Genomic DNA, 16,913 nt, shown 5'->3' on the forward strand with positions numbered 1-16,913 from the left:
ATGTCTGTCCCATTAGGCCAGTGAGGATTGTAAACAGTTGGTAACCATGGTAACTGTCTTGTTTCAGGACCATAATGTAGCCTTTATGGAAACAAGTGCCAAAACGGGTATGAACGTGGAATTAGCATTTATGGCAATAGCAAGGTAGGTGATAATATGGAGGCCATTTTGTATCCTGCCGTATCTATGTACATTTACATTAAACTGTAGCAGAAGTGGAACTTAGCCAGCAGGCATATCCGGAGCACATTCAGGTGGGAGTCTGTCCTATCATCTTGGGATTAATTTTCATTGACAAGCATGGTAATCTTAAGATTAATATCAATTGACTTGTCCCATGTATCTATGAATATACAGTTCTTTTATAAAAGACTGTAAAACCTTGATAATCGTCCCATATGGTAGTCGATTGGTAGCCCTAATACAGTGCTGCCAGCTTCACCAGTTGGTGGAACTAAATTTCCTAGATGGTCACCAGTTTTACTTCTGCCACTGTGTGACTGAATACACTAAAAAAGGGCAATAGTTTGAACAAATTCTTTAAAAAAATCTTTGAAAGATCATAGTGTTAGGAAAAAGCACAAATAGGATCATGATGTGTGCATCGTTATGCTAATTTGATCACGTTTCTTCTTCAGAGATTTGAAGATGAAAAAGACAAGAAATCCCAGTGATCCCAAGTTTAGTGTTGTGGACTATATTGACCAGCATGACGAGAAGAAAGCTGGCGGCTGCTGTAGTAGTTAACAATATACCAATCAAAGTGCATGCGGTGGTGACGTTACAATGTACTTCTTCAGTTCTTCTTCTGGTCATTCTATCAGCATGGTTGCCATGTTGGTGCTATCCGCAGGAAAACAGATGTGCTCAGTCCTAGATATGTTGTGATTTGAAACTATGAGAACACCATGCCTGTTCATTGATGTCTGATAACTTAATCAGGCCTACCTAGCTCCTGCCTGTAATTCTCCCTTGAAAAACTGGGAACTAATCCTGTCAAGGCAACTTCTTTTAAGAGTCGGGTAATATTCCTCCCAGTTTAGCCCTTGAGGAGTAGGCATGGTGTTTTCTCAATGAGGTTGAAGGGCAATCCTTCTTCTAATCCCTAGACAAAATTTAGAATCTGCGCTTTGCTCTTCCCCAAGTAGAACCAATATGGCTCTGATGGATTTCCAATTGAAGTTTCAAGGGAAGAGAAACTTCTAAGGATGCAAGTGAGATATGTGCTGTAAGTGTGGACATTGATGGTCAACCTAAAATCGACTGAACTCTGCCATTGTGCTGGACCTTTATTTGTCCCTTTAGGGGGATTGGTACCCCAGTCACAGGACATGTCAAGCAATTAAAATTCAGTGACTGTATTGTGTTTATTTGCTACTTGCCGACTATCGGGCATCAGACATTACAGAGCAAGCCATCAGGATTGATTGTTCCGAGTTGAGGAAAGTTTAACTCCTCTGACTGTAGTCCAAGGCATGTCTCCTCATGGATTTCAGTGTTAAACGTTGCATTTCTTTAGTGCATTTGTTGTCACGAGGACAATTCTACTGACTAAGGTGAGAAAATCTGATTATGGGTTTTCAAATTGACCAGTTGTACAATAATCTGCACACATCCATACTTTTCTTCAACCAGGACTTGTTTTAAAAAAGAATTGAATATCATATTTGTTATTCACTGAGAGAGAATGACTTTACTCTGACATCTGTTCTCGCCATGACTTTTTTTGCAGAAGTCATTGAAAGCTATTGGTTGATAAAGCCAAATTGAGGCTGGCTAGATGACACTCCTGCGTGTGAGCAAGATGGGGACTTTGGAATTGTTGGTCTTTAGGAATATCGGGTGGGCTATGATTACAACAGTAGTTTTTTGTTATAGTTTCATGTAAATACAGATATTTATTGGCTCTAATAAAGAGTATAATTGACATATCATTGTTTCTATAAAAAATTTGGCTATTATATGTTATCATTGAATTTTTCTATTCGTTCTAGCCTTGGATTCTATCAGAGTTGTTAAATTTCAGGAATTGATAGCAAGTTATTTGGGAATACAGATAATTTTGTATGTGTTGATCAACAATTTAGCCCTCCTGGTGAAAGGTGAAAGACCACATAAATTTAGGGTACTTTTATAGCCCATGTTATGTGATGGCAGTGTGATGTGAGTAAAGGCAGAAACAAATGGCAAGCGAAAAACATCCAACTCCTTTATTCGTTTCTGAGTCGTAGGTAACAAGGGACAGGATAGTACCAGAGATACTCACCAGACTGTGACCTGGTCAACCATGATAGACATGACACTCTTACCCAAAATGACCTGCCTGTCATGTCTATTTACCATAGATATGATGGAGACCCATTCCATAGAATTGGCAGCAGACAGCATCAAAGGTAATGTAGTTTCTGGGAATGAAAGCTGGATGTTTCCAGCTTGTATTTGTTTCTGGTCAAGGCCACTTAATCTGGTGTTGTGATTTTATACTTATGGAAACTAGTACATTACATGTAGTATTGAGATTCATAGGTTGTGTACTTAAAAATAGAGTAGATGTGATAATTGTAGACATTATATTTAGTTTCCGATGTTTAGCTTTGTATCATTAGGCATGAAATAATTGTGTATGAATGAAATATATATTTTTGGAAAATGAAATTGACTTAATTTATTCCAAGGAATTATAGCCTGATCGGGCCGTGCATTAAAGCATTGAGATGATATAGAAATTCAAAAACTTGGTGATTACACATTTTGCACATTTAGGAGGTATCACTCTGGTACCAGTACTTAAATCCCTACCAGTTGCTTATTAATACAAAAGCCACTATCAATAGTTCAATTTTCTGCTGCATCTTTCAGTTTGTGCATTAAAACTGGTGTCTTCTCGCATGATTTCCAATGGGATCTTTTTGGTTCATTGGAGTAAAATCTTATGTCAGAGCATAAAAAGTCTCGGTACACTATGCCTGATCAAATATGGGAGTTGGGGCATCATAATATGATAATAACCACTTTGTTTTCTTATCACCTTGCTATAATTGCGGACTTCGCCCTTAAAGAAAAATGTGTTTTCAAACCAATTTAGCGTTTTTTCGATCAAAAGATATGTATTTGTAGTGATTTACTTAATTTTATTGGATGAGTATGCCTTCTACTTTGCAAATGAATTGCCTTTGATATTCAAGTGCAACATTGATTATATATGTATATATTTTGTTAAATCATACAAGTGTTTGTGTACAAATCAGGATAAATTGCATATGGAGCTATCGTGTGTACCTTATCCCCTAGTAAATGTAGGTGCTTGACGAAGGATTCCACCGAAAAAAGATCTATTTAACAGGCTTAAATTAACTTCCCAAGTTTGAAAAATGTCTTTGAAATTGATTGTAATTATTGCTTTGTTGCACCAGGTGCCCTTTTTTCAAACCTGGATCTGCCCATTTATTTTGTTATACATATATGTTACAGAATTAAAGATATGTGTGGTTGCATCTTTTGATGGCCCTTTGTTATGTTTTGGCCAAAATAAATCGGTGAGTAAGGATGAAGAAAGCTTCAGATATTATGTGATTTATTCTGAGTACCTCATTATAGTGCTGTGTATTCCAATGGTGTAGTGCCCAATTGAATCCCCTAGGAAGGGCAGTGAGTCACATGCCTCTTCAGGGCTCTACAGCATAGTTTTTGTTGCTAAAAGTTGCATGTGTTTTCATGCATTATTTTGTTTGTGCCGGACACTTACAAGGTTAAACTGTTGAGAGGCAAATCTGTTGGCAGTGTTGTTACAAACTCCATACAGACCCTGAAAGGGTACTTGACTCACTGATGTAGTTTATAGTACATTGCAGTGTGAGGGGAAAATAATATTGATACAGCTTACTTATACGGGGACATATAGAACAGCTGATTCATTACACTATGAACTTGATTAGACATGAAATCTGTCACGAGATATCCAATACGCCATCCAACACTTGGTCAGCAGAAGCATTGAATGGTCCACGTTGTTTCCCAATTCATGTTTGATTGCCCTAATTCTGAATAATTTGCCGTATTTTTTGATTTGAGCAAATATTCTGTGATTCCTCCTCGTGAATTGATTTATAAAGTGATAGGTGTATGATGATGAAAAAATCGATTATAGTAGCCAAGATGTAGAAGTTAGACTTTAAAATGTAGAAATTTTGTACATAGTTATATAATTGTAATATACTGGTACTCAAAATAGTTCATTGTAGATATGTTTTTGTTGTTCGGCGGTATATTGTATACGGTACTTGGAATAATGAGTTTATAGTCCTTTTCACAAAAAAGTAACACTGCATCCTAAAAAGGCTAAAATTTCTGGAATATTCGGAATTCCAATTAAACTTGTTTGATTGAATGAAATGGCTTATTCTTGGTGATATTGTTCAATTCTAGCAAATTATTGTTAGATACGGGTCAGACTTTGCAGTTTCAGATGAAATGTACCATTTTGTTCAACTGCTGCATTTTTTGTGTGAAATCATCAAAAATTTGATTGCCAGTTTTTGTGAAATGGACTATTGATAGAGGCTTTTAGAGCTGATATGACCGGTATAACCTTCAGAAAACACTTTGGGCTCACAGTGTCGTGAATTAGCAGTATCTGCTGCGAAGAGGCCTATAGGTTCAGTCAAAATAAGGCAAAGAGTCTATTCGGGTACAATTTCTGAATTTGGTTTCAGTTCTCTTTCTTTGTCCCCTCTTTGTTACATTGTAAATGGGAAAGTGTCAGTGCCCTCCTTTAATTGCCAGGGGAGCCACCTACTAAACAGAAGAGGAACTATTATTTGTAGACCCACATGCAGACATTTCTTCGTTTATGAGGTGACCCCCTGGTATTTGTTTAAGGTGTGTGAATGCCCTTGTAGCCATCTAATAACAGAGGTTATTACCTCGATGTGAGAGAAAATTACTGACTTGTAACAAGAATGGATGTACAAATTAAGATAAAACATAAATAAAATTGTAATGCCAAAGTAAAGTTACAGATTTGTGTTAATCACTGAGACCCCCCCCCCCCCCCCGCCTTCATTCCACTTTTCAGATAAAACCAAGATGGCAGCGACCGTAAACAGAAATGCTGTGTCTATTTTCATGCAGGTTTTCCGTCTTTTCCACAAAAATTCAGACAATCTAATGAAATATGTTTGCTACTGTAACCTGCATTGTACTTCTACTTTTGAGCAGGATGGTCAAAAGGGAATGAAAGGGCGTAAATTAAGCTCTCAGCTATGGTTGAAACGTCATATGGACGATCCTTACGTCAAGAGGGCACGTCTCAAAAACTACAGATGTAGAAGTGCATTCAAGCTGATCGAAATTGATGACAGGTACAGGATTCTAAGGCCAGGTGGCTACGTGATTGACTGCGGTGCAGCGCCTGGATCATGGATGCAAGTTGCTGTGGAGAGAACAAGGGATGTCTCAACTGGAGGTTTGCATGAATATGATATAAATTAAATGGACCCATCCACTCCAGATATGCATTCAACACCTATAGGATACCTGTATCCTCCCCGAGGCTTTGCATCCGCTTACACATCCCCTTATACTGGTATTAATGTACCTCCCGCCCTCCACTTGAACTTGTAGAAATATGACTGGAGTTGGGTATCTGAGTAACATAACACTAATACTAATAGAGTCATGCATTGTTGACCGAAAAAACAACCTGTTGTGAATTTTTTGGTACAAGGATGCTCTACACATGTCATGGGATAGAACAGAGGCGTACATATCTTGTCCACAGATTGTTTTCCATCGCTTTTATTCAACCCCTTTATTTATTTTCAGGTCCACAACCTACACATTCAATTGCAAGAGTAATTGGTGTTGATATTATAGGATTTCCTCCAGTTGACGAAGCTAAAGCCTTTGCCAATTCCGATTTCACCTTACCAGAGACTCAAAAGACTATCCTGCAGTATTTACAGGGGAGAAAAGTTGATGCAGTATTGAGTGATATGGCCCCTAATGCTACCGGGCATAAAGCAATGGACCATGAAAACATTATTGATCTGTGTAAATCCGCTTTGAGATTCTCTCGGGCAGTGTTACGACCTGACGGTACGTTTTTGTGCAAAATATGGAAAGGTGGACTGGAAAAAGATTTTATGCAAGAGATTCAACAGTTTTTTAAATCTGTCAAGTTCGTGAAGCCTCTGGCTTCCAGAATGGACTCAGCAGAAGGTTATTTATTGTCAAGAGGTTACAAAGGATTACCAGATAAAACCTGATTTTTTTATTGGCCACCCCTTATTCAACCAGGGGCGGGATTAAAATTTGTACAAGTCTTTAGTGTGTTTAATTGGACTGCCAGGAATGATTTCTGGTGGTTAAAAGGATGTCACCACAAGAAGGATTTCTTTGGTGCTGAATAAAAGATATGAAATTAAGCATGCTGTTCTTGTTGTCTTTTTGGAGAAGTAGCAATAGTGGGAATGCTGTGAACTGTTCATAGATGAGACAGTCAAAAGGGCCAGTAAAGAATTTTTTATTCATAGCCATTACTCTTGTTGGACAACATCCCTGTCTCCAGAGACCCATCTTTACCAGGGAGGTTGTGACTTTGCAAAACCCATTAGACGGGTCCCTGCTCCCATCTCGTGGTACATATTCTGTCACATCAGGCCTATCAATGAGGCACTATATTGTTAGCAGTCCAATGGATGATAGATTTCTAGCCAATATCAATTTCATCTGTATTGTATTGGACTGCTACCTAATACTGCCACCTTTTGGAAATCAAAAGTTTTAAGTTGAAAAAAAACTGTACCATTGGTATTTCTAAGGCCACTAATGATAGTCGCCATGTTGCGTGCCCCTAAGAATAAAACATCATAGCCGAATGGCGGCGCTAAAGAAGAATAAGGGGCCTCAAAAGTCCATCCTGGATGTAAAAGAAAGACTGACCCAACAACAACATATTTGACGCATGCATTGTCAGTGTCGGTGAAAGACCATTGCAACGATTCGTGAGACTGAGATGCCCCCCTTTACAAATCCGAGTGCCTTCTGCCCGGTTAGAAAGAAATTCCACATATTCGACCAACCCAGCAGCATGGCGGACGAAGATGATCCAGTTGTGGAAGAGGCACGTTATTTTGGCTTATTTCTCACTTATTGATGGTCGAATTCCTTCCAAGCTTAGTAGAAGTGTGGCCAATAAGTTATTTCATCGAAAGGTTCCACTGCCAAGAACCTGGATGCAAGGAGGGCAAAGAAATATGGCGTGATTAGTGGCGCCTGTAGTGTTGGATGGTTGGTGTAACGGTGAAATATGTCCCCTGGAAAGAGTGTCCCCCCAATTCATGTCAATGTTCTTCGTGGCTCCTGACTTTGATGTTTCCTACATCACATCGATGCAATGTCCGCCATTGCTATTGCTATGCTGCCATATGTGGCAATGTTTACTATTTTAAGAGCAGATCTTTTATTATTTCAGCTTGATGTCTTCTTGTCGAAAACCTTGGCGGAGAATCTCTACCTATTCCAGGTTAGTCTAGAGCTGATGATCACTCACTGCGAACAATACTGGAGCTGCCTTAGTTGTGAAAGCCTGGAGCATTTTGCTGCAGGGCAAATCTGGAAGTTACTTGTTGTTGTAGGGGAAATTTCATTGGGATTCTTAGAAGTCTAGTCTTTTAGTTGCTGGAATAGGTACTATTCTTTTTATTTCAGTATCCTGTGCGCCCAGCCACCTTGCCATATGATGACGTTCCACATCTATCTGCTCGTATGAAGCCGAAGCAGCAAAGGGTAAGCCCTCCTGGTTCTGTCGTTTATCTTTATAAGGCTTAGCTCAATGCTTCAAGTGAGTTTGGCATGAGTGAGAAAGTGTACAAATATGAGGTACATGTAGGACAAATCCAGTTATCTCAAAAACTAGCTCATGGCAAAATTCATTGCTTGGGTGATGCAGACAGACCTGTGTACATTTCAAAAAACACATCTTGTGTCCAGGAAATGGACATGATTCCAGTTTTTACCATCCCCAAACAACTAGTGTTTTCAATTGATTGCCGTTGTATCGACCATTGCTGCCGTGCTTGAATTCTAAGGCATGCTGCATTCATCTTATTTTATGTAATTTGCTATTTCCAGGTTGAACTTGAGTTGTCTGTCAATACAGGAGCCAATAGTTACTGTCGCAGTAAAGGAGAACAGTTGGCACTTAACGTGGATGGAAATGACCCCGGGGAAGGCTCGTTTTATTCAAGGTAAGTAGGTCTCAAAGAAGACTTTGATACTTTGGTCTATGATGATATGAATCTTTAAGCTTTGCTGGTGACTTGACCCATGGTGGGAATAAGCGATTTTTCCTTAACTCTTTTTTAAGTCCCTCTGAACAAAGTTGCTTGCCTAGAAGTGTTGTGTCTAGGTATTTGAATGCTTGACTGAAACCTACACATGCTGCAACTTGCTCTTTCCCAACTTTTCCCACTATTTTCATTGCAGTGATGTTATGGACAAGTATATGCTCTCGTCCAGTGCTAATGTTGTTGACATGTCGAGATATGCAGTTGGAATGGTCAAGGAAGGGGAGTTGCATCTTACACCATTGCATGGAGTCATGCAGCTGAAGCCTAGTTTTGGTTATCTGGATCAGGCAGACACCCGGCAGGAGGGTGCTGGGGGAGCAGGGGATGCTGGTAAGATTGCACAGGCAGCTGGTCCTAATGTTGCTAGTTTTTAAATGCTATGCTATGAGAGGCCAAAAGACCCCATACAAGGAATGTGGCATTGTTCAAGTTTGTATACCAGGAGAATATTTTGTGTGCCTCTGTCAACCCAAAACTTCTGAATCTCTTGACAAACTCTCTGGCCACGCTAAGGGTCTAAGAAACACTGACGTGGTCAGAGAAGTAGGAATATTTGGTACTAATTTTAGAGAAATTGGGAGTTTATCATTCTCATGCCTTAATGCAGGTGATGATGATGAAGAAGAAGAGGTGGCCAAACCAGTCCAGGTGAAGTTTGGCCGACCAGAATCCGAGGAGGCTAAAGCCAGGCGACTTGCGTCTTATCAATATCTCCACAAGACACAAGAGGAAGAGCATTGGGTCAAGTGCAATTTCAACTCGGCTGATGTAAGTCAGAATCTCTTTTTCTAAATTTACAACATTGAGGGGGGGTTTTGCCACTACGTTTGGGCACCATTTGGGGTTATTAGCAAAATAAATATCTTCAAGCAGGAGAAGGATTCTGTCGCAAACTTCTCATGTTTTGGGGGATGTTAAGGAGCAGCTACTAAGCGCACACCCCATCAAATTCTAACAGGAATGAACAACCCACTCTCCGGTTTTTAACCGGTCTTATTTCTCTTCTGCAGTCAGAAAAGTCAATGACAGATATGGACCAGTTGTTTTCCAACAGAAGTCGGGAAGTTTTCGAATTTCACAAAGAACCTCAGGACTATCTCAAAGATCTCATCCCACCGGAGTCGGACAAAGAGTTGTAAGTCGCCTTGTTTAGGAATTCCTAGGATGAACCATTTGTTAAGGTCTGACCATGTATTCACGTCATTTTATTGTACTGTTAGGCTCTCATTTGGGTGCATCCGCATTTTGGTGTTCTTATACATGTATATTTATGGTTTCCCGTGTATAGAACAGTTTACTCCTGTTGAAAACAAAGTTTGTCCAAGTAAGTACAAAGTCTATCATACAAAATATCCGGTAAATTTCTTTCTTTTCAAGGGAGAAGCCAGCGATGCCAACCAATGTATTATCTATGACACAGCTGAAGACAATGACTCTTGGTGACCAAATAAGAGCATTGCTCACCAATGGTATGTTAAAAAAAATCATGGAAGCGAGGGAGTGGAGTGGTACTTGTAGATGTACTGATTTAACGTTATGACAAATGTATTGCCTACTAGTGACTGCAGTGTAGAAAAAAGAACAATTTTACATAAAAGCCGAATTGTTGTTGTAATCATAATCATAGTTTTGTTTTTTTCAGCTAAAGTGATCAAATTCAGTCAGTTGATGGCATTACTGCCACGAGAAACTGACCCAGTATCTTGTCTACGATCTCTACAGCAGGTGGCCATGCTAGTCCAGGGTTGTTGGGTCGTTAAGAGTGAGATCTTGTATCCTAAGGATACGTGCAGTCCTCATAGTGGTATACCTGCTGAGGTGCTATGTCGTGGTCGAGATTATGTGGTAAGTTGTCACTCAGTAATCCACTAGCACTGTACATGTTCAGCAATGGGAATGTACTTCTCCAAATCGGACACAAAGATGAGAATTGATCCTACTCTTTAGCTGATGTTAGGTTTACTGATAGAAGTCTTTTTGATTCAGATAACTTACTGTCACAGTTTTTTTTTACAGATGTGGCGTTTCACCCAGAATCGCGTTGTTATGAGAAAAGATATATCGTCTGTCATTAAGGTAGGTTGTTTTCAATCATTACTTGAATTTTAGAAAATTAACATTTCACTCCTAAAAATGGTCTTTTTGTGTCTTCAAAAAGGTCTGATGTCCAGAAAAGTTAATGTAGGACAAGCAGGAGTAATGCCAGAAGGCATGAGTTTCTTTATCAAATATCGAGGAGGAACCCATTTACTGTTTTAAGTGTTGGTCAAGCATTGCCTCCTTTAACCGAGGTCGCCTGAGTTACATCTGTTTTCTTTCCTGGTCTAGTTACCGGCAGAAGATGTGAAGGACCTCCTTGATCAGATGTCTCGTATCAAGATCAACCTCGGCTGGGAGTTCCTCATGGGTTATGACAAGGAATTTGTTGATAGGTGAGTTGCATTTTAATTCCTCCTCAAGAGGAACCACACTCAAAAAGAACACACTTGATTTGATATGACGAGAGCTTGTAGTCTTGAGCATTGGTTTTCTACCAAGCTGTGACATGAAAAAAGTTTGATCCACACTCATTCCTCAAAGGAAATTCAACAGAATAAACCTCAAGAGAGAAATGAGAGAAGTTCTCTGAATTATCTTTAAACCTGGCCAATAAAACATAAGATTACCCTAACAATGTAAACCTGTGTTATGATTTCAGGCACCCTGATATTGTTCAGAGGCAACAGATGCTCTGGGACGCCAAGTACCAACAGCTTACGAAAGTCTTGAAGATCACCAAAGAAATGGAGAAGAAAGTCAAAGGTATGCATCACTTCTATGTTTGTTTAGTTAAAGTGTTGCCTTTACTGAAAGAACCAACCAGATCGGTGCACTGTGTGGTAAGAGCCAAGTTTGTTTAGTGTAGTATCTCACCTACTCAAAGACCAGCCAGATTCTTATCCCTTTTGCCTTGCAGGCAGGCTGTTTATACATATAGCATTATTTAAGTTGCAGATTGATAACCAACTGGCCGTATCAGAACGAGCTATCAACTGATCTTGAACAACCCAACTCTCAGTCCAGAGATAGATGTCTTAAAACTATAGGATATCACAACCAGTTTCTTCTCACAGTGTCTGATTTAAAGACATGGCGACAAGGTTGATTCGTCTTTCAGCCTTGGCTGAGACGCTTCAAGTAGATGACTTGAACATAACCTAGCCTTTTCATGCCATCGAAAAAAAATAATCTTGTTCTAACATTTCAGCTGATCACCCAGTGCCGGCCAGTCCACGAAGGAGACGAAGCAGCTCTCGTTCAAAATCTCGTTCCGAAAATCACTCGATATCCGAAAGTGATACAGATGTGGATAATTCTTCCAAAATGGACATTGATCATACAGACTCTATAACCAATCATGTTAATGGTGAAAATAGTGCCGTTCCCATGGAAACTGACAATGAAGTTATGCCTTCTGTTGAGTTAAAAACAGAGTTACTTAATTTTATACAAGAGAAGTTGTATAGTCGATATGTGATGACTCTGACAGACGTTAAACGCTTGTTTTCTATAAAGTTAGCACAGTGTCCGCCGGGCCATGTACTTGCTGGTGGTGTGCCTGATAAACTATTGGAACAATCTATAGTAGAAGTAGGAGGAGTCAAATTACAGAATCAGGTAATTAGTCTTTAAGTAGAATAGGCCAGAAGTGGTTGTCCAAACGAACAGGTCTTTGGACGAAGAATCCCAAGTCTTGAAATGGAAATGAAAGATGAAATGCAAATTCCTGTATGATACTTTACAATTGCACATGTGTACTGTCTCACTTGCCTCACATCTATTCCCCAGCCTTAGTCAGAAACCTTTCTGCAGAAACCGTGGAGCACACTTACTGCGCCACACTTGACCTTTTTTCGGGCCATGTGGCACTGGCCCAGCCTGTGACCCAACAACCTTTGAATCACCAGTTGGATGCTGTTGCACTCTGCCAAGAAAGATAAACATCTAATTTCATTATGGTTTATTGCACAGTGACACTACATGTACATAATTTCCTGATATTTTTTCTGCTCAATCATGGTGCTTAGACTTCAAGATCTGGCATTTCCACAATTCCTTCTGTAACAATTATTTCACACTCTTCCAGTGGCCGCCCAACTCCAAGGAAGAACCAATGTTTGCCCTGGCTAAAACTGGAGACAAGTTAGACCAGGTTTGTATCAACAATAAATCATTTCAAAGAGAAGAGAAGTGTTCAGCATATTGAAATCAACTTGACTCATGACCAATGTAAAGCCCATATTGTAAAAAAGGAATATCGACCAAATGGCTCATACTGTAGCATTGTGTGACTTGATAATAACTTCCCCTTGATTGGATCCTGGTCCATGGGTCAGTCTCGGGTTACTTCCCAGGCCAGCCTGGGATCCACTTTAACTCGAATGGAGAGAAGGAAATTGGCTGAAGGACAGAACGATGAAATTGCAGTGACCCTTCCGAGAGTCTTGCCCACATCCTCCTGATCATGAGCCCAGCTCTCTAATCACTATGCAACTTGCCAATGATGGCTGAAGCCATTATTGACTTGATCCATTTTTGATTAGCTCTGGTACTATCCTTACCAAAGCATTGTTTCTCTTTCAGATCCGTGCCATAATGTTGGATATGTTTAAAGACAGTTTTAAGATCCGTAGCAGTGTGCTCAAGAGTCGTATTGAGTCAGAATTGTCTATGAATGCCTCTGATAATGATATCAAGAAATTATTGAAGGTGAGCAGCAAGTAAAATACAGAGTTGATCAGTTCAAATTTGTAAACTTTGAAAAATGCTATTGGGACTGTGGAGTATCTGTGATTTCATCATAAAATTGTTCTCTGTCTTTCAGGACTACTGTATATCTAAAGGATCACTTTGGTACCTCAAAGGAACATCAACAGAATCTTAGCACACACCAAGTCAAGATGGGACTTAACATGCCAACGTGTGCTTTCAGTTTGACCCCTCCCTGTACGCAGCCCATACGCCTTCCCTTTGGTATAAGCCCCCTTCCCCTTGATACGTACGTACCAAATGGATACTTCCCTACTGGGCAGCATGGTGTTGCACCTGGCTGATTTCAAAGCTGGAAAAAAGAAATTTAAATTGTTTGTTGATCAGCTTGACTGTACTGATGTCTGTATGCCCCCGTGCTGTAACAACCACAGAAAAATCATGGCAAATCTTTAAATGTTGTTGTTTTTTCATTTAAATGTTGAGTTATCTCAAGGACCGTAGCAAAAGTTAAGCGGCCAAAAGAAACATTATTATTTGGTTTCCTCCACACCCCTCCTAGCTCCTCCTGTGAGAATCTTAATCGAGGATAAGGGTAGAAATAGAGCGGTTTGTACTCGGTGAAGTACATGTACGTTTGTTTTATACAATAAATAAACTTTCGTTTCAAATTCATAATATATTTATTTACTTCAACATGTGGCGAGTTCCCTACGTTGATAATGAATCCGTATCACAAAACCCCTTGAAGACAATGTTGGTGTTCTGATGTGTGACTGAATCGGTATCAAACTCGCCACTAAAGACAATATTGATAGGCGAAGGTGTGACTGTGGTTATGTGATTGAATCGGTATCACAACCCCCACTGAAGACAGTGTTGATGGCCTGAGATGTGACCAGACTGAATCGGCATCAAACTCCACTGAAGACAGTGTTGATAGCTCGAGATGTGACTAGACTGAATCGGCATCAAACTCAACTGAAGACCGTGTTGATGGCCCAAGATGTGACTAGACTGAATCGGCATCAAACTCCACTGAAGACAGTGTTGATAGCTCGAGATGTGACTACACTGAATCGGCATCAAACTCCACTGAAGACAGTGTTGATGGCCAGAGATGTAACTAGACTGAATCGGTATCAAACTCCACTGAAGACAGTGTTTATGGTCCAATATGAGACAGTTGTGACAAGACTGAGAAAGTATCACAACACAACTGAGGACGACTTTGATGGACTGAGATGTGACTGTGGTTATGAGACGGAATAGGTATCGCAACGCCTTGCTAATAACAATGCTGATGGTCCTCTGATTACACTCGCTGACATTGTGCACTTCGAGACGAGTCCTATCTGGTCGCTGATACAACTTGAGAAATGTGGGCGAGGACACGTGCGTGCCGCCAGCCTTGGCATGCGTGGATGGGAGTGATTGGGACATCCTTGGGCCATGTCATAAACACCGTACCACTCCACGCTGTTCCGAAATATACACTAAGGAAAGATAAAGTTTGTTTCACATTACATTGGCCTTTATTTTCTTATAATCTGTAATGCACTACAGTCACACGGTTGGTAGCTATAGTTTGAATTGACTGAACCAAAAACATGTCTCCAGACGGTACAAATTGTTACATGCATTAGCTGAAGGAATTGATACCGAAATGGATGTAGTTGTCTCACCCAACTGACACCCGTGAGTTAGGCCAAAACCAAAGCGGGTGGGGAAGGCTTTGGTCTCTACTGCCCAAAAAACGATTACGGGAAAGTGTTTTTCATCGAGGATTAGAAGATCTGATGATGGTGGGGATGGCTTTTGCGGTGAAACAAAACATGTGGTCCTCTAGTCTAGCCATTTAATCTGTCGTAGATGCCCATGATCTGGTGACAGTTAGGACATGTGTGGACGACATTCTTGCAGCTGTTCAGGCAGAACGGGATCAAGCAGCAGCCAATCCACAATCTGAAATAAACGGAACGTAGCTCGTATACCGGTAGATGGGCCTGTGTTGGAACCTAGTCAAAAAGTCGACCCCACCCTGTCTATCGACATCATAATGCCAATAATCTCCAAGGTTGGTTACAATTATGAACAGAAAGTCGTCTTTGATAGAAAAGTAACACGTAGGAAATTTGTCTCCATTCTAGACCCCGGGATTCTAGAGCACTATCCGGCTAAGTTGTCATAAAGCTGCGCGCCCACTACAGAAACCAAAGACGCATTGTTCGCTGCTGCAATATACTAACCCAACGAAGGCCAAGACACCGCAGATAACCCAGACCATCATGCCATTCGTATAGCTGACGGCAGATGTCACATGAGCTTGACAGTGCTGACATGTCCGAGTCACTGGCGCTTCCCTGTAGACCGTCATGGGCGCAGCCACCACGAAGCTGGTCCCGGTTGTAGTCGTCACGACCGGAGCTTGGTAGGAAACTGGCGGTGGTGGTAGTTGCTCGGATGGGTACCCCTGCTGGTACGGAGGGGCTGCAGTGTCAGACTGCACATCACCTGGAATATCCAAGATGATTGCAGTCAAAAGAGAACCAGCTCCAATTTTGCTTGAATCGTACAGGCCAAGCGTTATCTCAGAATCCTTTCAATGAGGCATAAACGCGCGCGTTGTCACAGTCGCATTCAGTGGAAACCTTACCCTTCATGCGCAAACGTAGCCTATTACCACCCATGTTCTGGCCAGCATTAGATCGACTGAGCAATCAAGGATTATTGCCGAATTGGGGGGGGGGGGTAACCTGTCGATCGGGAAAACCTCGCAAGAAGTTGCTGTCAGTCAGCTTGTTTACCATTTTCTGAAAGGGCCTATAGCTCTGGTAGCTTACATCGGGTCAAAATGTTGATACTATTACCGGAGAAAGTTTCCGTCCGTATCGGCGTAACCGGATGGGCGCGGTATATACATGTAGAACCCAAGTACTACAACACGATTTATATTTGTTACGTGGGTTACCTTCTGGATGCCCTTGTCTCGGGTCTTGTTCAACTCGATTCATAGTCGATTTTCTGACGATGGTGGCCTGCAAAGATGATGAGAAATGTCACGAAGAGTGCAGCCACTGTTTGTAATGATAAATACCAACTGCGCTGAATGAATCTGCAAAGTATAGCTTCGCATCAAATGGCATCGCCATTGGAGCTCTTTTCACACGCGCAAAAGGTCGGCCTCATTTCGCCGAATCGCCGAAATTTTGTATTTCATAGGCTTTTCTCCATATATTACTTGTGACATGGTTTCCCTAGCTCTATATTCATACCTTACCTTAGAATATGCTGTTTATCCTTCGAACGCGGAAAGAAAATTCGACCTATCTTTCGAAGCCACACACTTGATTTTTATACAATGTATGTTTTTCATTAGTTCGTGTTCAGGTGAATTTTATTTGACTTTCGGTAATACTCTAAATTAAGCCTAAGCCTACGAAAACGCATTACCAGTTCTATTAATATTAGGCCTATGCCCCACTTAGCTGAGCAATCAAGAACTCTTGCCGTATTAGGAGGTGACCTGTCGATCAGGAAAACCTCCCAAGAGGTTGAGGTCTGGTCTCGCTCCACAGTTTCATGAGACGTGACGGATGCGTGCTGAGGTCAAACTATTGGCCCCAGCAACCCAAACATCCACATTTTTTTGGAGGCACAGTCCTATTCTTAGGGTCATGCAAATATAGGGGCCAAATATTTTGAGAATTATTGCCGCGAGTTCACGCGGCATTGTAGGCGCGGAGGGAATAACATTCATGCCCAAAAGGTAACCACAATCATCAGTCATCCTCCTCTCAACTTCTAACCGTT

General features: G+C 40.8%; 4 protein-coding genes across 9 annotated transcripts in view; 3 read left to right on the forward strand and 1 right to left on the reverse strand.

The window, feature by feature from the left end:
* LOC135486323 (ras-related protein Rab-37-like) overlaps positions 1-5,011 on the forward strand; it is a 59,101-nt gene extending 54,090 nt beyond the window's left edge. For all 4 annotated transcript variants that reach the window (XM_064769047.1, XM_064769056.1, XM_064769031.1 and 1 more), the window contains exons 7-8: positions 68-144; positions 639-5,011. In XM_064769047.1, coding sequence (XP_064625117.1) covers positions 68-144; positions 639-747 — 186 coding nt within the window. In that variant the 3' untranslated portion in view covers positions 748-5,011. The remainder of the gene's footprint in view (positions 1-67; positions 145-638) is intronic.
* Positions 5,012-5,064: 53 nt separating this feature from the next.
* Positions 5,065-6,373, forward strand: LOC135498297 (rRNA methyltransferase 2, mitochondrial-like). The gene is made up of 2 exons (XM_064788555.1): positions 5,065-5,464; positions 5,824-6,373. The coding sequence occupies exons 1-2, from the start codon at positions 5,086-5,088 to the stop codon at positions 6,264-6,266; spliced, it is 822 nt and encodes a 273-aa protein (XP_064644625.1). The 5' UTR covers positions 5,065-5,085; the 3' UTR covers positions 6,267-6,373.
* Positions 6,374-7,087: 714 nt separating this feature from the next.
* On the forward strand, positions 7,088-13,755 carry LOC135498307 (DNA-directed RNA polymerase III subunit RPC5-like). Of its 3 annotated transcripts, none has more exons than XM_064788579.1 (16): positions 7,088-7,123; positions 7,475-7,525; positions 7,711-7,788; positions 8,134-8,249; positions 8,488-8,681; positions 8,959-9,119; positions 9,362-9,486; positions 9,729-9,820; positions 9,994-10,196; positions 10,368-10,427; positions 10,680-10,783; positions 11,050-11,153; positions 11,599-12,008; positions 12,478-12,543; positions 12,975-13,100; positions 13,216-13,755. In XM_064788579.1, the coding sequence occupies exons 1-16, from the start codon at positions 7,091-7,093 to the stop codon at positions 13,273-13,275; spliced, it is 1,983 nt and encodes a 660-aa protein (XP_064644649.1). In that variant the 5' UTR covers positions 7,088-7,090; the 3' UTR covers positions 13,276-13,755. The 3 variants fall into 3 exon arrangements, with proteins under 3 accessions (XP_064644649.1, XP_064644642.1, XP_064644634.1); XM_064788572.1 differs by lacking the exon at positions 7,088-7,123 and adding an exon at positions 7,213-7,290; XM_064788564.1 differs by lacking the exon at positions 7,088-7,123 and adding an exon at positions 7,238-7,302.
* Positions 13,756-14,675: 920 nt separating this feature from the next.
* LOC135498332 (LITAF domain-containing protein-like) lies at positions 14,676-16,476 on the reverse strand. Its single transcript, XM_064788590.1, has 4 exons — positions 16,381-16,476; positions 16,072-16,138; positions 15,350-15,614; positions 14,676-15,065 (listed from the first exon to the last, which is right to left on the reverse strand). The coding sequence occupies exons 2-4, from the start codon at positions 16,112-16,114 to the stop codon at positions 14,951-14,953; spliced, it is 423 nt and encodes a 140-aa protein (XP_064644660.1). The 5' UTR covers positions 16,115-16,138; positions 16,381-16,476; the 3' UTR covers positions 14,676-14,950.
* Positions 16,477-16,913: the final 437 nt, after the last annotated feature.

The sequence above is a fragment of the Lineus longissimus genome, chromosome 1 (genome assembly GCF_910592395.1).
Source record: "Lineus longissimus chromosome 1, tnLinLong1.2, whole genome shotgun sequence".
Lineage (NCBI taxonomy): Eukaryota > Metazoa > Nemertea > Pilidiophora > Heteronemertea > Lineidae > Lineus > Lineus longissimus.